Source organism: Miniopterus schreibersii (genome assembly GCF_964146895.1).
Source record: "Miniopterus schreibersii genome assembly, chromosome: 13".
NCBI classification, from domain to species: Eukaryota; Metazoa; Chordata; class Mammalia; order Chiroptera; family Miniopteridae; genus Miniopterus; species Miniopterus schreibersii.
The window spans coordinates 10,338,073-10,359,833 of NC_138113.1; the positions used below are offsets into that span (position 1 = coordinate 10,338,073).

General features: G+C 52.5%; 1 protein-coding gene across 1 annotated transcript in view; it reads right to left on the minus strand.

Annotated features, from left to right (window-relative positions):
• Nucleotides 1-21,761, minus strand: part of DNMT3A (DNA methyltransferase 3 alpha) — a 99,328-nt gene that overhangs the window by 52,455 nt on the left and 25,112 nt on the right. The window contains exons 2-3 of the mRNA XM_081156552.1: nt 20,764-21,017; nt 8,108-8,212 (exon numbers count right to left, since the gene is read on the minus strand). Of these exons, the coding sequence (XP_081012678.1) occupies nt 8,108-8,212; nt 20,764-20,826 (168 nt within the window). The 5' untranslated portion in view covers nt 20,827-21,017. The remainder of the gene's footprint in view (nt 1-8,107; nt 8,213-20,763; nt 21,018-21,761) is intronic.

Genomic DNA, 21,761 nt, shown 5'->3' on the forward strand with positions numbered 1-21,761 from the left:
CCTTCTCCCTCTGAACCCTGGGGAGCCCTGGGGAGGGAGGTCCAAAGGCCAGCAGTTGTAGGGAATCGCCCTTCACCTGCCATCCTTGGCATCACCTCACCCTCCCTGGCCTTCCCCATGTTACTGCCATTGTACCTTTAAGGCCTTTGGCAGTGCTCAGCTCTGTGCCAGCCGGGAACTCTGGTGTCAGGCCAGCATTGGCCTCTTGATTAAAGACACACACACACACACACACACACACACACACACACACACACACGGTTGTGCACCACCACCCAGAGATTCCTGCCTACCCCACAGGACCAAGATGCCGCAAAGTGATGCAACAAAATCACAGTCCCCTTCCACTTACACCTGCAGCTGACTCCAGTTCCTTGGCTCCTGCAGGCCCATCAGCCCCCAGGACTAAACCTTGGATTTTCCCAGGTTGACTCAGTTTCAGGAAACAGCCACACAGTCCACTTAAGCAGCGTAGCCCTGCCCCACGAGTGTTGGCACTGGGCCTTAGCTCCTCCACCCTCTGCTCCAGGCCTTCCTGCAGCCCCTTCCCTGGCAGCCCTCTGATCAGATTGGCCAGAAGTGGCCTTGAGACAGGGAGAGCCAGAGTGGTCCACCCCATGCCTATTCCCAAGAGAGGTCCCAAACACCTCCCTACTCAGCCTCCCTGGGGCAAATGGCTCCAGGCTCCAATACTGTGGAGCTAGGAGTCTGACCCCTCCAATTTCCTTCTCCCTAGTGGAGCTACTAAAAGGGCCACCAGTAGAGTCAAGGGACCAAAGACCAGAGATCAAAGAGGGCCAACTCTGGAGAGTTTGGCCCCAGCCTGGGCACCCACCTCTAGGTTCCATTTCTCTCACAAGTGAGGCTGGGAGCTGCCTTCCCACCCTCCCCCAGAGATGTCTCCAACATGTGTGTTCCTGCGTGTGTGCATACATGCATGTGTGTGTGTGTGTATGTATGAGACTCAGTTGAGAATTTCAGGGCTCAGCAGAGCCTTTGAGGTCAGTCACTCAGTCTCTGCCCCTGTGGGTCACGGCAAACAGATGCAAGAATGAACATGCCTAGAGAGTTGCCAGCACACTCGGGGTTCCGCTTCCAGCAGGGACACCTGTCTACCTGGAAGAGGGCCTGGCTGTGCTCTTTGAAGTCAACCTCAAAGGATTTCAGGGTGAGCTGAAGGCTCCCTTGCAAAAGCCATTATGTATAGAAGATCCATGTATTTAAGTAAATCGCTTTTGAAGTTCTCTATTTTCAACCTCTACTATCCATGCCTAGGGTGACAGGTTTGGTAAGAAGGGAACGCACCATGGGAAACAGCGTTCTTTTCTGTGCTTCATGTACCTTGCTAAAGTTTCTAATGAGTACCCCCACCCCCACCTCAGCACTGAGGTGTGCTCATCCTGCCCTACCCTGTGACATGATTTCATAGCTTTAATCACATCCCCTCTTGGCCTTTGTCTCTCCAGACTCGAGAGGCATAATCTCTTTAGTCTGTCCTCGCTTGGCAGCCTTGCCTCCCCCTTGATCAATTTAGCTGCCCTTCTCTGGAGCTTTTCCAGCTTGGTTATATCTTTCTTGAGGTGGCAGAACCGAAACACAAAATTCCCTAGGTGAGGATGATGAAAGAAAACCAGTGTCAACAACTCTGCCCAGATGCGTGTGCCTGCGAGTTCCTGCCGAAGCAGGAGGGGTGCAGGTGCAGCAGTAGCTCCAGAGCGGCCAGGGGGGCTGCGACCAGAGGGAATGACAGACTGGCTGGAGGTGGCCCTGGAATGTATGACTCTGAGGAAGGGGCAAGGAAGGGATGAAGATAAACAGGGGTTTCTGAAACAATGAAACAGAGATTTTGGGATTTCACTGAGTTGCTTCCCCAATAAGACTGGCAATCTTGAATGACCTTTGAAAGGGCTCCTGACAAATCTGCTCCCTTCCAGAAGTCTCGGTCTCTGACAATAACCCTGACGCCATGTCTCAGGTCTGGAAACATCTGTTCTCGCCCCTTCCTCTCCCCCCTCTGGAGCAGCCAGAGGCGCTGGCCCTGCCAATTCTGTCCCACACTGCCTCCCTGCAGCGGGCTCTGGGGGTGTTTCCTGGCATCACTCCAGCTCCCCTCCTATCTCCCTGCATTCTTCTGTGCTCAACCCATCATGCTCACGAGTGCCAGAGCCAGCTTCCCAAACATGACTCCCATCACTTCACGCCCCCCCACCCCCAAAAACCTGCCAGACAAACACAACATGTTTTGGAGAGGGTAAAGTGTAAACTACTCAGGCTGCCTGCAAACTGCCTCTGTGACTGCAGTGGAGACTGTTGTTCTCAAATGAAACCCTTCTTCACTCGGCCTTCGGGCCTCCCCACATGTCGGGCCCGTGGGCTCATTCCCCTCACACCTGCACTCAGGAAGGTCCCAAGGTAGGACAGTCCCCCATTTTTCCCTTGATTACTAAATGTCACTTCCCTTCTAAGGCCCAAGTCCAGCCCCACCTCCAACATGTCTTCATACTTGATGTCCAGCCCATGGGACTGGATGTCATTAATGGGTGCTGATCTGACCAGTCAGGTGGGAAATGAGCAGGTGAACCTGCAGGGCACAGTCACAAGAAAAGCCTCTAACCTGGTGAGAAATACGGCAGCCCTGTTTTCTTCACACCTCCAAAAACATGGTGAGACGGGGAGTGGGCAGTAGGGTGCTGACAAGGGCTCAGAGGTAGGAAAGCCCCCTGAGGGGCTGGCCAAGAGCTGGGGCCCAGGAAGGAGAGAGACTCTTTCAGGAAGTTGGATTTTCATTATGTGTGTTTTTTTTAAGGTTTATGAAGGAAATGTAAGTTAATATATCAGCACAAATACCCCAGGTATAATTCAGCTTCGTTTTCATTTCACAGGTTGCCTTACACAAATATTTTTGTAGTGAAAAGTCACGATTTTGCTATGGAGTGCCACGCATCGTGCTTTGACTCATATTTCTTCCAGGCTCATCAAAAGGTGGGAGGATGCCCACCGGGCACTGCACAAATGTGCGTGGCATCGTTGCGTAGGGGCCATGTTAATCTCTGTATCCTTCCAATTTTAGTGTGTGTGCTGCCAAAGCGGGCACTCTTTCAGGAGGTTTTGTGCATAAAAACAAGAGGGTTCCAAGTCACCGAGTCAGGGTTCCAGGGGTGAGCAGAGGAACTGTTCTGACCTGGACACAGAGAGGGGATTTGAGCTGTCTTAACTTGGAGACGAATCAAAAGGTCGTATCAGGTTGGAAGAAGAGCCAGTACTGCAGACTCCCAATAGCTGAGTTAAACTATACCCGGCTGGCTTCCACTGCAGAGTGGTTCCCCAACTCCCCAAGTCTGTACCCCAGTCTTTGGCTCTGAAGTGGGGCAGTTTTGCCCTCTGGGACTCACTCAGGCATTGTGTGGGAGGTTCTGTTTCAATGTGGAGTAACTGCTGGCTTTGGGCCGGCCTGGCTGAGCTCGGCGCCTGCTTCCAGCCCCCTCCTTCCCCTCCTCCTCCCCCTTCCCCTCCCCTGCCCTCCCTTTCTGGGTTATTCTTAGCAAGAGGTGACCTCAGAGTGCTCCCACTGAGCAAAATTAACCCTGGAGGAAGTTGGTGGGTATAAATCTTCAATGAATAAATACATACAGCTAGTAAATAGGGCATGGAGCCCCGAACGGCTGGCTGGTCATCCCCTAGGATGTGGTGGGCAAGGGCAGAAACTATCCTGCCTAATACCCCAGCTGTAACCAGCACGAAGGACAAAGGCAGTCACAGGGCTTGTCTGGGCTTGTGACCAGGCAGGAACCAGCTTCGGACACCCTCACTTCTTACTCCGTGATGTCCTTGGGAGCTGGTGAACAGGAAGATGCCTCTTCCGCCCACCCCCAACGCTCACACCCACACGCGGCTGACACTCTTGGCCAGCAGAGACCAGCCCAGGCTGCCACTGTCCCCTCCTCCCTATCGTAGGCACCAGCCAGCTCTGCCTGCCCGCAGGCCCTGAGTCCAGGTGCCAGCTCCCTTCCTAAGCCCCGCCCAGCCCAGCAGCTTCCTGTTTCCTGTCCCCTGCTCAGATCTCAAGCATCTTGGCTCTGAGACCAGTGCCGCAGACCAAGCAGTGCCCAGTTTTAATGGGCCCACCTCTCACTCCTCAGACCACCACAGCCTTACCCACTTCCCCATGGGCTCCCCGGTATTTGGGTCAATCACCCTCCTCAGTTATATTTCCTCTGTACACTTTTTGGACCAGGTCTACACACTTTTTCAGACAGCCCTGCGATCATATCTTAACAATTAAAATTTTGGATACCCCGTTTTCTGGATCGCGTGACTGGAGGGGTGAGGAGAGATGAGCACTGTGGGCTTTGCAGTTGGGGGTGTGGAGTCCATCCTCACTGAACCTCAGTCTCTTTATCTGAATGTGAGGAGGGTAGTAACAGGGGCCCCCACCTACCTCTCACAGGTCTGTTGTCAGCATCACATGAAGTCATTGTTGTAAAGGCCTTGTAGGCCATAAAGTGCTGCACAGCTCTGAGCATTCATTCATCATCTCTGCCCTCAGTGAGGTGGGTCCACAGCGCACTATGGCTCAGTCAGCGACTGCAATGCTGGGGGCACTAAACATCAAATCTCGTGGAAGTGACAGGCTCTTTCCACCTGCTTTTCCAACTGTCTCGGGTAAAAGGCTAGGTTTTTGTTTTTGTTTTAATTCCCAATCCATGAAGAAATGTTACTTTTGTGAAATATAAAATGATGTATTTGGATGTAGCCACAGTATCAAATTGATATAAAAGTTTCTAAATGCTTATTCTCAAATTCTTTACAGACAGGTGACAGTTTGCAGACCGATGTGAGATCTACAGACTACTGTCATCCAAGCACATGATGGGGGGGGGGGGTGCTTATAGTTTGTCTTTTATTTCTTGGTGTTCATTTCGCTTACTTTTACAAACAGTTCAAAAGGGAGAGTCAGTGTGGGTCGTGTTGGCTGTAAGACAGGCATTGATGGGCTGTGGCTCTGGGGCAGGCAGAGGAAAGAGAAGGCTGTCAAACATGCCTGATGTGTTCAGGGAGCAGCAAGAAGAAAGGGTTTCCGTGTTTCTGTGGCAAGAGGTGGATACCGAGAACCAGTACAGGGGCAGGAAAGACCCCACGGTGAGGAGCTGGATGGAGTATTCCAGATCTTGTTCCATACGAAAGAGAGTCCATAGAGAGTCTTGAGCAGAGATTTGCCACGGATTGTACTTAGTAGAATTACATGTGGCCTCCTTTCTAGCTTACTAGGTTGAAAGGTAAGTCTTATTGATCTGTGTGGCCTCCCCCGCCCTGGTAGGTGCTCAGTAGGTATAAAGTATTGTCCTTGAGGGAGAAAGGGCTGGGGGTTGGGAAACTATCCTGGGGAAGGTGGGGTCTGGTCTGGGTGAGGGTGCAGCCAGAGGCAGGTGCAGGAGCAGGAATGAGTGGAAGGCACCTAAGGACAGAGAGGCCTTGGGGGCAAAGATTTTCTAACCTTGGGGCCAGGGGGGATGGTGAGGACACTAGTAGATGCATCTCATGCAACCTTTGCACAAATAAGGAGCCCAGCCTGCAGCCAGGTTTTCCTCTCTTGCTTCCCAGCACTTCTCCCTCTATCCCTCTATTCCACCTGTTGGGAACTGAGCCAAGCTCCCTCTCCTTTCCAGGCTTAGCTGGATAACACACACTCCTCAGCCTAAAGCTCCCTGGCCAATCCTTCTCAGGGCCACAGCTGCACCAGGTCCCCAAGAAAGCCTCCCTGCTGTGCTCCTCTGCCAGGGAAGGCAGGAGGCCAGGGCAAGTACTTGTTCCACAAGTGAGCCAGATGCCTGTGGGCCAGGGGACCATGGGTTGACTGACCTCTAGCTGCAGCACGAATTTCCTCCTCTGCACACACACTGCCCCACCCCCCACCCCCGGGCCTGCTGCCCAGGAAGGGCTCTGCTGGCAGTTTTCTCTGGGTCAGTCTTCCTGTCCCCCCAATTGCAAGGGGTCCTTTCATGACAGCTGCCTCAGGCCCCTTCCTCCCCAATCAGCCTTGCCTTCCCCACGCTCTCTCTCCTATCCTGGACCACATGCAGACTGACCTGCAGAGCCTCCTAGGGCTGTTGAGAAGCCCGTGCTAGGCTCCCGCCTGAAAGGCCCTGCAGACACTGGCCTCATCGGCCCCTGCAGGGGAACAGGGATAGTATACTGTCAGCCCTGTGCATTTGGACTCCACTTTGCTGTTTGCAAAGCATCACTGGAGTGGCCAGGGCAGGTATTACTGGTGGCCATATTTTACAACATGCAGAAGTTCAGAGAGGTTCGGTAACTTGCTCAAGATCACACAGCTGGGAAGCTGTCAATCCAGTGCTGTTTCTTCTGTCAAACTGAGGTTGCTGTGGCCTCCTGAAGAGGAGAGGTTTGGCCGGCCAAGGACAGGACCAACCTTCGCTGAGCACTAGCTCTTTGGTGACTGAGCCCGTTTAATTCTCACAGGGGTCTAGGAAGAACCCTAGAGATGCTTATCATCTCTATTTTTCAGAAGGGAACCCAAGGTTCCAGGTTACACAGGTGGTCAGTGGTGGAGACGGGATTTAAACCCAGGTCTGCTGGACTCCAAAGACAGAGCTCTTCCTTCCCCCACTCAGCTGTGCCCCTTTCACCTCTCCTTTGTACATCTCCAGACACATTTCCACAGACCTGCTCTGATTTCCTAGCACCCTCTGCCCCGGGGTTTCACCCGGCCTTTTGGTGACATACCTTCCTGCTCCTTCCAGGGACTCACAAGGAGGGGTCAAAGGATTGCAACATTTTTATTTGCTGAAGGTGGGAGCTTTTGTCCCCTGCACCCAGATCAGGGAAGGTGGGTCATGGGCACACATGCAGATGTGGAATTAATAGTGGTCCCTGACTCAGCCTGGCTCCCCCACCCACTCCAGCCTGCACTGTACCCCCACCTTCTCACACTAGGTGCCTTATGGGGGAGGAGAGTGGAGGGGCACCCTGGGAATCTGCACCCTGGGGTGCAGCCTGGAGTCTGCTGCAAGTTGGACATTCCTTTGAAGTCCCCTGTTTTATCTTTCACTTCATGTGAATTTTTCATTCCAGGCCATAAAATATCCATGTTTGCTTTAGTATTAAAATACCGAAAATTACTTACCAGTTAAATGACTTCCCTTCTGCCCCACCCCTCCCCTTCCCCTCCAAATCTTCAAGCAGAATTGGGAGTGGTGCACGTTAGTACCCGGAGGCTCCCAAAGCCCCTGGCTCTGAGAGCCACCCCCTCAGGTCCAGCTGTTGCAGCCCTCTCTCCCTCAGCTGTCTCCTTTTCACCATTCACCCTGACAGCCCAAGGGAGAAAAACCCTGCCCCGCTGAGAACATTTCCTTGAAGGGCACAGTTACAAATCCAGAGCTCCTGGCTCCTCTCCTTACCTTCATGCTTCAAGTTTCCCATTCTCAGCTGGAAGGGGCTAAAAGAAAGGAGCCAGCTGTCTTTGGTGCTGGCAGATAGCTATTGCTCTGCTTCTGAATTTAAGGCATAGGAAGGCAGGCTCCTACAGACTGCAGGCCTTGCCCTGCAGAGCACTCCTCATCTGGGGCAACCCCAGAGCTCCCCCTAGACTCAGAGGCAATGGCACCCAGCTACATGGGTCTTGCGAGCGGCCTGTGGCCCACACTTTTAAGGGACTTAAACAGAGCCCAGCTCTCCTTTTACCAAGGGACTCCTCAGCCTGCATCTCTTCCCTACTCATTTTGATCGGACTCCTAGACCTCAGTTCCCTTCCTCCAGGTTCTCCAGATGGGGCTGAGGCCCAGGGTGGGTGTGTGGATGGGGAGAGGAGGAGGGGCCTGTGCAGGCAGGTTAGGCAGAAGCAAGTTCTGCCCTGTCAGGATTCTTGCTGCCCTTTCAGAAGGAAGGCGGGAGTCAGGGGCCTGGTTCAAGGGCTTGCTCTGCCCGAACCCCACAATTCGATGTAGAAAAGGGAAATCGTAAGAGTGGTTGAGGGGCTCAAAGAATGGGGAAGTGGCCACGCCACATCTCAACATACCCAGGGCTCTGCAAGACACACATCACTGCGTGTGTGCATGCGTGTGTGCTGCGGGGTTGCCAAGACACTTACCAGGGGGTGCTTGCGTTTCCTCCCAGGCCGCCCCACCTTCCGTGCAGTTGTGCTGGGCTCCTGACGCTCCTCCTTGCCACGTGCCTCCTCCTGCTCCTCTCCCTCCTGCGGGCACAGACACAGCCTGTGAAGCCATGGCTGGATCCAACAGGCCTCTTTCCCATCCCACCCCCACCACAGCCACACTCCCTAGCCTGTGCCATGTGGTCCCCACGGCAGGGATGAACTTTACCCCCTTTGGCCTGGAGAAGCTTGAGCCACCTTACAGCCTCATTTAAATATACCCTTGGGGGACTCAGGACCAGACTCTGATGCCCCAGCAAATGCCGCTCTCCCTCCCGGTGGCCACATTTCTGAACTGTAGAATCATGACACGCACTGACGAAGAATTTGTTTCTGGGTATGCATTTATTTAAATAGGGGGGGGAAATCTTACACAGTACAAAAATTAAATTAGATATGCATTTAATGAATCTTTATTGAAAAGAATGACATCACAAGAAAAGCAATATTGAACTTAGTAATGAATATTGGAACTACATGCAACACTTGGAATGAGGACTAGTATAGGCAATGGAGACTTTTACAGCCCCTGTAAATAGAAAATATATCCTGAAGGGCCTGCCATTTGGCACTGGCATTGCATGTGCCTGTCACCTCACAGGAGCATCTCAGGGTCGGTGTCTTGGTTCACCTTGATCCCCTCATTCACCAAGTTCAGGACCAGAAGTTTGGTTTGGTTACCCATACCTCACTCAGCACCTGCCAGGTCTAGGTCTGGGGTACAGAGACATAAACATAGAAAGTCCTCCTGCTTTACTGCTCAGCCTGGCCACAATCACCCACTCGAGTCACTCAGTTCTGACTCAGCCGCTCCAGCATGACTAATCAGGAGGGAAGCGATGTTGAGGAAGGACAGAGAAAGGGACCCTGATGCCCTCTGTATGCAAGGAGGCAAAGATGGCTTCAGGGTCTCCCTGGAGAGGGCACCAACTCAGGAGCGGTGCTGGTGCCAGGGAGAAGAGAGGGCAGGTACACAGGTTCCCTGAGGAATTGATCGAGATGGCCCTCCATGTCCTACTCAACTTCCATTTCCTGTGATTTCAAAACAGCTTGTCGTTTGCGATATTAATTTTCAGGTGATGGTGGGATATGCAGAAACCTACTGGACCATCAATGCATTCAAGGCATGTAGCGGGACAGACCCTCCCGGAGGAAGATCTGGGGGTGTCGTAGCTGAGGTCCCAGGAGTCCTTCAAAGAGATTCATGTGGAAAATGAATAGAGGTGCCAGGCCTTAGCACCTAGTGGAGGCTGCATTCAAGTTGGAGGGAGGGCAGAGTACATAAAGGAGATGGAGTGTTCAGAGGAGCAAAAAGAGGACACTGGGGTATTATGAATGCAAGGAAGGAGAGAGCTGCCAGCCCAAGAGGTCAAAGTGACCAGATGCAAAGAATTCAAGGACAAAGCAATATGGCTAGGGGTAGGCATGGTCAACATTATAGAGAATGCTGTCCATAAGCTGTGCAATGAGGACTGAGGGGCTGGACAGGGGCGAAAGAGACAATTTAAGGAGCCCAGCTAAGAAAGGTCTGAAAGAGAAGCCAGGGAGCTTGGTGCCTGTCTGTGGGTAAGAGGGGAGGGCACCAGGCCAAATGGTGAGCTCTGGGAGTCTGTGAGAACTCTGGGAGGCCCAGGCTGATGGGGTCCAAGGGTACATGCCCCAAGGTAGGCCAGGCGTGCTGGTTCCGAGCTGTCTTCTGAGACCCCACAGACACTCTTGCTTAAGAAAAGATCGCTTGGATCTCAAAGAGTAAATGTTACCAATGCAGCTTAATATTTGTAAGGTTTTCAATTGGATCTATAAAACTATAATGAATGCCAAGCTGAGGTGGTGTTTCTGGTGTGGTTCCACCACTGCTGAATGGGCGCACTCTTGATCCTTCTGACCAGGTAACTCAGCACTTACTAAATAATCAAAGTCAATGTGAAGTCATGGAAGGGACAGGGCCTACAGCAAACCACAGTGCACATGAGCCCATATGCTAGTTACAGGACCATCCTCTCTGAGCCTTAGTTTCCTCATCCATAAAATGGGTGTCCATTCTGCCTATTTCTCAGATTTTTAAGGACAGATGAACAAATGATTTGTCTCTTGTCTATTTTGTTTACTGCTGGATCCCCAGAGCCTAGAACAGGCCTAGCACTGAGGTGGTGTTCCACATGGCCCTCAGATGAAAGGGCTTACATATTCCTGGGCAGCCGAAGGCCTGCCCAGCCCCCGTACTTGCCTGGAGAGCACTAGGCAAGACCCAGTACAGCCTCTGGCCATTCCTAGTGGCCAGGCCCATGGGACTGGAATGCACAGGACAGAAGAGGCAGTGCCAAAGTGGACCAGGATCAGCCTGGGCAGCATGGGATCCAGAAAGACTCCTTCTGCCCAGCAATCCTGGCTCTGAACCATTTCTTTATAACAAACTGCACTTCTTATGAGGGTTCATTTGATTTTTATCACTTTTATTCTGAACGAATCAGAGACGTGAAAGCCAATCAGAGCCTCTGATCAGCAAAAAAGAACCACGATTACCACGCAGAAATGCCCCCAAAACAAAGGCACTTCACATTTCAGGACCTGCAAGCCCCAGCTTCCATTAGCATGTGGAGAAAGCCTTTGGGGGCCTCTGATAGGCAATCCCCATGCCATCTGCAGCCTTACTGTTATTCCTCACCTTACACCACACGTGCTCAGCACATTTTTCCCCCTGTTGAATTCAATTCAGTACAACACAGCCCAGGAGGAAGGAGTGGAATGCCCTGATGCCACACCACCTGTCCAGGTCCTGATCTGTTTAGAGTGTGGGATCTCCAGGGAGGCTGCCTTGTACTGAGCCTATGCCTCAGACCATGTGGGGCAAGGTGCTTTATGCCTGGCCCAGCATTCAGGCACCCCTGGGCTGTGCTTGAGGAACCAAAAGTCCATAAGAGACTGGGTTAGGACTCACACCCAGGCCTGAGTGACCCCATGCCCTTTCCATCAGGCCCTGAAGCATGGCTTTGGGAAAAGCATGTCACTCCTGGTCAACATATCATTCTTCCTCGATGTAGTCACAAGTCACAGGGCAAAGAGGAAGGCAATATCTTCTGCTCCAGGCCTGAGTTCACACGACCAGTTAGGGGGCTAACACACTGAGAAGGGTGAGCAGGTGGCTCCATCCCTCTAGGAGGCGAGGCGTAGCAAGGGGTTCATTCTCGCATCTGTCATGGGACCCGTTTCATTCAATATCTTTGCCGATGCATTGAGCAAAGGAATTTAAAATACGCTTATCAAATCTGCAAGTAGCACTGAATCAGGGGGCGTCGCTAATACTCTGAAAGGGGAGAATCTGACCCACAGGGACTCAGAGCAGCTGGAAACTAGTAACAAGTTTAGCAGAACATATCTGAGCCCAGATTGGTTTCCTCATCTGTCAAGTAAGGGAACTAATTAGTCAATCCTTTCAGTGGGAAGTAGCAGGAGGGGCTGAACTTCTACGTAGGTGGGCTTTGGGAGGGCAGAGGCGGGCTGGACTTTGAGGTCTGTTCTTTATTCACAAATAACTTCAAGAATATTTAACCTCTCTGGGTCTTGCTTTTCTCGCCTTCAAAATGGGGATAATAATATCTACCTCATAGCAATGCTACAATTAAATGAGGTAATATATGGGAAGTTGACATGTGATACTCAAGAATTGCTAACCTCCTCCACTCCCACAGCACATCCTGACCAGAACTATTCACAAAAGTGCATCCCTCCCTCCTACCCCATCTTCCCTCCTGCCCGTGCAGATCCCAGCTCACTGCCCTGCAGATGCAGGCATCACTCATTGTACAGACACACCCCAACATCTGGCTGGTGTTGTGGCAGAGATACTCAGAACACTGGGGCTCCGTGATCTTTCCAAAATGCAAAGCCGATTATGTCACTCTGCAGAGCTTAAGCCCTTGCTGAGGAGCTCCCAGGAGCCTGCAGGACCAAGCCAAGCTCCTTAGCCTGTGTGAAGGAAGGCCCCTCAGGGTCTGGTCTGCAGCCCTGGACTTGTATGTCCACTGCCTTCCTCTCACCTGTGTGCAAACAGACGGCGCCAGGTGCAAAAGAGGGCCGCGTCCCTCCCCAGCACCTTGGCACAGACCTTTCCTTCTATCCCAACTACCTTTCCCTCAGGTTGATCAGTAAATCCTCAGTTTTCCAGCTTACTTCCTCAATCCCCTTCCCCTGGGCTCTCCTCCCATCTCCCATCTACAATGAGTTCCTAGTCCTCCTATAGTTCCCACTACCTAGCACTGCAACTGCCAGCTACTGTCCTGGCCAGGCCACCAACTCCTTGAGGTAGGGGCCTGTCTTATTCACCTTGATACCTCCACTGGTATGTGTCTAGACCGATGCACCTGACACAGGGAAGGCACTCAAAATTACTTGATGTGTGACTGTCACGTAGTAGGTGCTCAATAAGTGAGTCCACACACACACAGAGGCACACACACAAATCCACAAACCTGTACAAGTACAACCATGCACAAGGTTCCCATGCCGCTCTGATCATTATGACCCCAAATCAGGAAACAGGGTGACTAAAATGTACTCTCTGGGCTTAAACATAATCATGTCACTTTACATTTATGTAACTCTTTACAGCTTTCAAAGCACCTCCACATTTGGTGGCCTGTTAGATTATGTAGCTACCGTCAGCCCCTCTCAATGTCTGAGGCTATGCTTTGACCTACATTTTAACTCAGTTCACTGGATAGATTATTTTAAGCCATACAACTTCTCATTCTGATGAGCTGGGCTACGATGATAATAATCTCTTGCATTTGTACAGTATGTGGTAATTAACAAAGCATTTTCACATATGTTACCTCATTTTTATTCTTACACTTTACAGAGAGCAGAGCTGGTACTATTTTTTTCCCATTAGACAGGTGGGAAATCTGAAGCTCAGAGAGGTTATCTAACCAGCAGAGATCAGAGAGCCAGGAAGTGAGGCCTTTAGAATCAAAATTTATATCTTTTTATTCCCAGCCCCTGGGTCTTTCCACTGCAACATGCCACTATACCCTACTATGCAGTGTGCTACTGACACACCTGAGTACGAGTGTGTGCACACAGTGAAACTACAAGCATGCAGGCAAACCAAGGTAAAGGCATACACCAGCATTCACGTGCACACATCACACACAGCTGTCCCAGGGGCCTCACACCTGGACACAGTACCAATCTCTCCAAGAGAGATACATCCCACGAGGCCTCCCCCAGAAACAGCCACCCAGATGTACGTGCTCCCTGGTGCTCCCTTCAGAATGTACACCGGATGCTACTGACCCAGCATCCGCTGAGCAGATGTCTCAAGTTGGTGTTTGAGTAGAGGGGATGAACTTGCCGGATCTAGCCAGACACTTGCCCGGGCCCCCTGGGACAAGAAGCACGTACAGCCTTTGCCAGCTGGCTGGCTGGTGTCCCAGGGCCTGTCTGTGATTGTGAAATTCAGTGAAGCGAACTGGCTCCTCCGGCCGGCAGACCCCATTCTGGGCGGCCTGAGTACCAGGTCTGCAGAGCTGCAGCCACAGGACCCCGCATGGCACACTGTGCACACGCACTCACGTACACACACATTCACATACATGGCCGGCCCAGGTTGGGCCTGCAGACAGATAAGCGGCAGGGTGTGCTGCTGGAGGATGGGCAGGGACAAAGGCTGACGGTGTGAATGGCCACATTCCACACAGTGCCACTAGAATCACTGTAGGTGATCACACTTCCACACAGCCCTCCAAAGCCCCTGCTTTTCCCCATCTCAGTCACCTCCCAAAGCTTATCACCCCTTTATTTCAATTATTCAACAGTATTCAACAAATATTCATTGGCTGCCTAGTGGACCTCATAATAATGATTGATGAAAGCCTCCCATCCCTCCCAAAACACCAGGCTCCTAGAGGGCAGCAGCCATGTCCTGTTGGCCCCTCTGAGTCTCCTACAGGTTCTCAGTCCCTGCATACTGCTGGTGCTCTGTAAATGCTATATGGCTGAAGATGACCATGCCTGTGGGTTTTCCAGGCCCTCCTCTGCACCCTGTGTGCCATGCTGGGGCCTCACTGTCTTCCAGAATGAGAACCCACCAAGCACATACCCAGCAGACTGCAGCCCCACAGTGCTCACCTCTGTGGTCCCTGGGCAGCTGGGAGGCCAGGACCACAGGTGTGCTCAAAAACATTTATTGTGTACCTACTGGGTACTGGATATAAAGATAAGCAAATAGGGTGCTCAATTTAGAGGGAAAGACAACATGTAAACAGATAAGTACCTGACACTGTGCTGAGGGTCAATGTGGAGCGTGCCCACTCCCTGCCAGCAGCCCTGTGCACCCCCAGACCACTCACATTTACTCCCTCAGCAGCCCACCCAGGCTCTGCACAGCCCACCACCTCCTCTCCACCCCACCAGGCACCCTTGCTTTATGGAGGTAAAGAATCCAGATAAAACCACTTCACAGCCATGTGACCTTTGCCAAATTTCTTAACCTCATCTGTAAAATGGGATAATGACAGTAGGTGCCTCCTGAGTTATTGTGAGGATCAAGTGAGTTGATTGCTGGGCAAAGAAAATTCTTTTATATGCCCTTCTACCCTGTGCAAATGTTAAGTGGGATGATTACAAGCAATATCCCTAATTGCCCTGTGGCTCTCCACAGAGGCAGCTGCTGGGCATGACCAGGCCCTGTGCCCTGTCTAGGTGCCAGAAAGGGCATTCCCCCATTTCCCAATCGTCCTAGGACACCCCACTGCAGCTCACTTCACTGCCTGCCCTCTTCCCTTCTGCAGAGCTGAGCTCAGCTCCCCTGCCCAACCCCGCCCTGGCCCCATGGGGCCCACTTCTTGGCAGGGATGGATTCCATCTCCTGCCAGATCACTTAGGGCAGGAGGGATCCAAGGGACATTGGTCCCAGCTGTGGCTCCTCACCTGGGCCTCTGAACCACAGCCCTGCCCATCAGAAGTTAGGTCTCCTGCCACTTGCCTCAGTTTTGCTTCTGTTCAATGGGTGAAGGGAGAAGGGACCTCAGGCCTGCCTGTGCCTGCAGATCCAGAAAGAAATAGCCTTCTGCCCACATGCTGGGTTCTCTGCAGACTTTAAGCCCACACCATTCCCACTCCTGTCTGCGTTTTCTGCATTCTCCCATGGCAATCCTTCGGGCTTTGGTAGACCTATACTGCAAATGTGCAGACAGACAGAGAAGTAGGCAGATAGGTAGATATCCAAAATAAATCATAAGACTAGTTTAATATGTGCCAGGGCCTGTGTTAAGCACTCACACATCATTTCATGTAAACCTCCCGTTTCCCTGCTTGGAGGTCACATCACTGAGTCACACAGCAGAGTCCAGGTTCAAACACAGGTCTCTCTCCAGAGCTCAACTGACCCTCACTCAAGACTATTGATTGCAAGGTTAGCTAAACTTGACATGTGATAATATCTAACTTAGAGAATTTTAGAGAACCTGCAGCCTAAAATGTAGGTCCTGGTCAGCTTAGCGGTGGACACAGTTGACATCACATGTCTGCTCTACATGCCCAAGCACCTAATGACTCCCCTGAGCTAAAAATGGATGTGCCATTATTAGCTGTGTTCCTGAAGAGGTAAATGTAAAGCTGCCTTTTCTATAACTGTTTAAATGTACTAAGAGGAATGCTATTTAAGCGACCCCTAAAGTGACTCTTATAAAGCAAAGAGCCTGCCCCAAGTGAAATGTGTGGGCATCTGAGTATAATAAAGGCAGAGCTGCCCAGGGGCAGACAACAGACCTGTGGGTCAGCAAGAACAACTGAGAGTAGGGCTGGGGGAAACCCCACCCAAAGATGCCCCTAAGCTTTCGTACCAGAGCACTGAAAGTGGTTGGTGTCCAAGAGAAATCAGTACTCAACAGGCCTATGGGTTGGACTTAGGTGAGGAGGGAGGAGCACTGGCCACAGCAATGGCCCTATATGAGAGTACACATGCACGCATACACAGACGCACACACTTGCTGTGCTCCCCCAGGGCCAGTGTGCTCCCCTTGCTGCGGTTTCTACCACCCAGCAGGCAAGTATCTTCCTGTCTTCTTCCCTTTACTGGGTCCTCCAGGAATGTTAACTCAGTTTTTGCAACAGACTTGTGAAGCCCTACCAGGGACCTGGAAAGGTACCTAAGACTGAAGAAAGACAAAGAGGGAGGGGGGGAAGAAGAGAAGCAATGTGTGCATAACAGTGTACTCATTGAAGAGTAGGTATATGTGTGTGGGGGGGTGCGTGCACGCACACATACATATGAACCCACAATCATGCATGCTAGCCTGTGTATGTGAGTTCCTGCTGGAGATGAAAATGCCTCTGACATCCACCCCAGGGAAAGAGTACTGTTACACAGACCAAAGCATTCTCTGACCACCCTTTCAGTCTTAAACAAACACACTTGAACTTGCAGCAGAAGAAATGTGGGTGGGACTATGAAGCATCACAGCTAGGAGGCGCCATTTACTTTATCTCCCTTAATGCAGAAGGGAGTCTGAAGAGCACAGAAGCCAACAGCACAGGCTGCCTTGGGTTCCAATCCCAGCACCACCACTTACTAGCTGTGTGGCCTTAGGCAAGCAAAATAACCTCTCTGAGCAACAGTTTAGTCTTTAATAAGATTAAGTGATGAAAATAGCACCTACTTTATAAAGCAATTCTAGGAATAAAACAAGAGAATGCAAGTACAGAGCTTAAAAGAGCACCTGGCAGATAATCAGCACTGAATGTATCTTGGCCAAAAGAAACTGGGAAGCAGAAGATAGGGACCTAGCCAGAGGCTTGGATTCCTGGCCAGTCACCGATTCATATTTGGGTATCTGAGGAGGTCCTTCCAGCCCCAGGGCTTGGAATGCTCTTGGTCCCCTCTGCCCCTCTCTTTCCCCTCCACACAGGACCTAGAACCCTCCTCAATAATCCCCTCTAAGCCAGCACCAAGACTCCTGGCTTCCCTGCTGCTCACCTCCCACCCATCTCCCATAAAGCCAGCTCCTGCTCCCTCTGCTGTGGCCCACATTTACTCAGCTGACCCACCCTGGCCAGAGCATAGGAGCTCATATCCCCAAAGCTTGCCTCCTCCCAGCTTCCCCAAGAAGCCCCCCATATGGCTGGCGGGGCTGCAGGGAAAAGGGATGGTGGGCAGGTGCCAGGCGGATACCACATATACAGACCTCTCTGTGCATGCCCAGCCACAGCGTGGCCACCTCAGCCCATCACCCACAGCTCTGCACCCCGCCCGCCTGATCCTGGGCTCTAGGATTGCTCTCCTGTGAAGGGGCCTTACCCACTCTCATTTTCTTTTCTATTTTATCTGCAAAATATTTCCTGAGCACCTACTCTGTGTTAGTTAGGCCTGGGGCCCTGCCCTCCACGGGGCTGGTTACTATCCACACCAGTATTTCTCCAATTCCCTAGAGGGCTGGTTACAACATAGAATCCTGGGCCTTTTCCCCAGAGCCTCTGATTCAGCAGGTCTGGGGTGGGGCCTGAGCTTTTGCATTTCTAACCTTTCCAGGTGCTGCTGGTTTAGGAATTACATTTTTAAAATTATTATGTAAGTTTCAAGTGTACAACATTGTAATTTGACACCTGTATACATTACAAAGTGATCACCCCCAAAAGTCTAGTTATTACACATCACCATATAATTAACCCCTCCCCCTTTGCCTACCCCTCAAGCTTTTTATCCTCTGGTTCTCTGAGTTTGTTTTGGTTTTGGTTTGTTTGTTCAGTTTTTTTTAAGATTCCACATGAGTGGATTCATACGGTTTTGTCTTTCCCTTTCTGACTTACTTCCCTTAGCATTATGCCCTCATACACCCCTAGTTCATTGCAACATTACGTACAATGGCTAAGAAACAACCTAAGTATTCATCTATGGGAGAATGGATTGGAATCACATCCTGAGAACCACTGGTTTACAACAAACTGTAATTCAAGGCAGACTGAAGCAAGGGCTTTGACCAGAGGAGAGAGAAAATTAGGGAAAGGGCATTGCAGGCAGAGGAAACAGCATAAACAAAGGCCTGGCAGCTCCAGGAAGTACAGGAGTGAAAGGTGCATGGAGGCGTGGTCTGGAGGGTGGCTGGAAGGGCACGTGGGGCCAGGCAGTGAAGGGGCCAGTGGGTGGCCACACCCCTTCCCTCTGGCTCCCAAGTAGTTGCTTTGTGCCAGGTACCCCTGGCAACTCTGCCAGGCTCCTTGGGCTCCAAGCCCATCTTCCTCCTCTGTAGCAACAAGGCACCCTAGGCCTGCCTTTCATAGGCAGCAGTGGGCAGCTGTCAGTATCTCTACCCACCCTTCCTGGGTGACTCCCTGGAGCTTTGGGAGCCAGCCCAGAGGTGCCAGGGAGGTGTTCCAGGTGAGCCAGCATGTGTGCTGTGGGCGTGCCGTGCCCCAGCCCCTGTCTACCAGCTCGTTCTATCTGCACCGGGATCTGGGGCTGGGTATGTGTTTGTTGCCACTTGAGCCAGAGCAGTTACTATGGGTAGATAATAATAGCAATCGTAATCCCTCATAATTGGACCAGACTTTGCTGTCTGCAGGGCACTTCCATGCCCATGACCTCATCTGACTTCCACAACTACCCTGTAGAACAGGCACAGCTAGAGTTACTATCCCCACTTCACAGCTGAGCAAACGCAAGCCCAGATGGCCTGAAGTTACATCTTCGGAAAGTGGCATGCGCAGGGCTGAGACCTGGGACTACTGACTCTTTACCCAGTGCTCTTTCTCTATTCTGAACTGTCATAATAGAGAGCCCCATCTATTGCTCCTCCTGGAAGGGCAGGGGCTCTGCTGCTCAGGGCAGCATAGTCTAGTACCAGGAAGAGTTTAGTTCGGCTGTTCCCACCTTCCCCACCTGTGGGGGACAGCTGATCACCAACTGCAGGTGCATGGACACAAAGCTGTGTCAGCACCAGTCAGGACATTGGACCAGGGGAGGAGGGTCAGGGTCACCTAATCCAACAGAGGAGCGAAGCCAGGCTCAAGGAGGAATGGAGTTATCCACGGCCACAGCTGCCATTCAAGAGCACAGGTGGCCACAGATGGCCCCAACTCTATGGCGGCAGGACCTGTAGCCCCTAGAAGCCCTGCCCAGAGGGCTGCACCAGGCACTTTCTTTCCAGCTTGTTGGGTATGCGCTCCTCCATGGCACCCAGTAGGTTTCCAGGCTGGGAAGGCAGGTGTCTGGGCTTCATGCTCCCACGCACCCGTGTGTGTGTGTGTTTGTGTGTGTGTGTGTGTGTGCATGTGTGTGTGTGTGTCCATACCAGGACCCACACAGGCAGGCTCTGTGGGAAAGGCTCTGATCCAGGAGGAGGGAGACCAGGCTCCCATCTGGACCCACCACTGAGTAGCTGGGCTCAGCTTCCTCATCTGCAAACTAGGGCCATCTGTCCTTGCCCCACTTGTTACAAGGGTTGTCCCTAAAGGACCAAATTGATGGAAACTACCCAGAAAACAGAAACACACTCTAAAAATGAGCAAGCCCAGGAAGAAGGTGAGCAGGGAGCAGGTCTCAGAGCTGCCACTCCTCAGAGTGCTCAGGGCCCCGCACCTGGTACTAGGTATCCACCCTGATTCCAGAAAGACAAACTGTGCCCCACGAACACGCCCTACTACTCCCTGGTACCACCAAAAACCACCACCCCTCACCCCTGCTCAGGGAAAGAGTAGCAGGCAGAGAGAACTGTGGGGACCAGGGCATGGCAGATAAGACACCCCAGGAAGGCCAGTGGCTGGCACAGCTTCCCCAGAAGGTTGGGGGTGGGGTTTACTATTCCACTGCCTGAGGGGGGTGCAGTGGGCTTTGCCTGTAGGTGGCACAGTTTCGTGAGGTCCTAAGGCAGCCTGTAGAGACCCAGCAGCACTCCCTCCCACCAGTTTTGAGCCTGTCTATCTGACTTAGGCCCACCCGGAAGTTCGGCAGAAGGGCCAAGAGGTCACCCCTCGTGGAGCTCTAAAAACAAGGAAGTCACTAGCTCCACGGGCAGCCTGGGGTGGGGGTGGGGGATAGGAAATCACCATCTCCATGGTGACTGGTATCACTGAGCACAGCACAACGCAGCCCTGTGCCTGACTGTCTGTGCAGGAGGGGGTGCCCTCAATGACTTCACATCTACCGAGCCCCTCTGAACTTGTCTTTGGCCTTCCAGAAGCTAGTGGATCCCTTGGAGAAACAGAGGCAGCTAAAACAGGTAAAGTGACTCACCTGAGGACACAGCTAGTAAAAGGAATCCAGGTTTGGGGACTCTGCAAGGCCGACCCAACAACTGCACAGATCTAGGGTTTGAACCTCTGCTCACACACCACGGGGCATGGGGGTGGGAGGGGGAGTCTGGGTCCTGAAGCCTGACTACCTGGCTCAAATCCCCACTCTACCACCAGGATCTGACTGACCTCTCCAAGCCGGTTTCCTCGTCACCAAAATAGGGCTACCAGTCCTGGCTGTGCCCTGTGTGAAGACTGAGTGGCGCGGTCCAGCGCTCAGCACACCTGAGCTGTTGTGACTTGGGAAGAGGCCCTCCCCCACCTGGGCTCTGGCTAGAAGGTCCCCAGCAGAGCCAGCTGCTCACCTTGCGGTCCTCCTCCCGCTCCAGAGTGGAGCTGCTGGTGTCCCCGGGGCCGCTGGAGGGCATTGCGGGCAGCTGGGTGGTGGGAGGCAGGCTGGGGCTGCGCGGGGCTGGAGGGCTGCTTGGTTTTGCGGAAGGAATTCTCGTAGTCTTTGTAAGCAAGAGTTAAAACTTAGACATAGATCCGAGTGCTGAGTGGAAAAGGCCGGTGAAACTCTGCCTCAGGCTGCCTGGGTTTGGGGTTCTGATGGCTCCACCTGTTGGGGGAGAGAAGAGGGGTCAGCAGGGTAGGACACCCCCAACCCGGCCCGCCTGACCCCACCCCCTCCTCAAGGCTAGGCCCTCAGCCCCAGGGCTGTGCTGGCCTGCAAGGACTGTTCCTCTGACCTCACGCCTCTTCCCAGTCTCACCAGCAGCGCAGGCCAGCCTAGCCCTCCAGGGAGCGGGGGAAACAGAGGCACGGCACTGCCTGGCTTCCTTCAGGGCCACCTCCTGCCTCTGAGGCAGCAGCAACAGTCTCCCCGGGTGTCCACGTTGCTGTGGCTCAGTGGGAGCCACTTCTGGGACTTCAGCTGCCTTCCGCCTCCTCCCTTCACTTCATTCACTTCTATTCTTTCCTTTGAAAGGTTCCCATAACCCTCCCACCCCAACCACCCCCTGGGAAATCCCAGAGGTCCCCAGCCCAGCTACATTTTCCTCCTGATCTCCAAGCGCCACCCCCACACCGCTCGCACCCCATGTGGAGGAAGTGAATGAGCACGGCAGTATACAGGATGTAGCGAAATGAATGTCACCTTACTTTAGGACCAGCGCTTGGGCTCAGAGAAATCTAAGAGTGAACTCTGGCTGCAGCCAGGCTAAGGGCCTAGGTCTGTAGTGCTTTGGGGTGAGAACACCCCGGTATGCTGGAGAAGCCACGGCCACGCAGAGAGAGGATGCGAGGCCCGCTCTCTGCCACCCCATTTGCTTTCAGAAACTGGTAGGCTTGAGGGGGGGCCCTC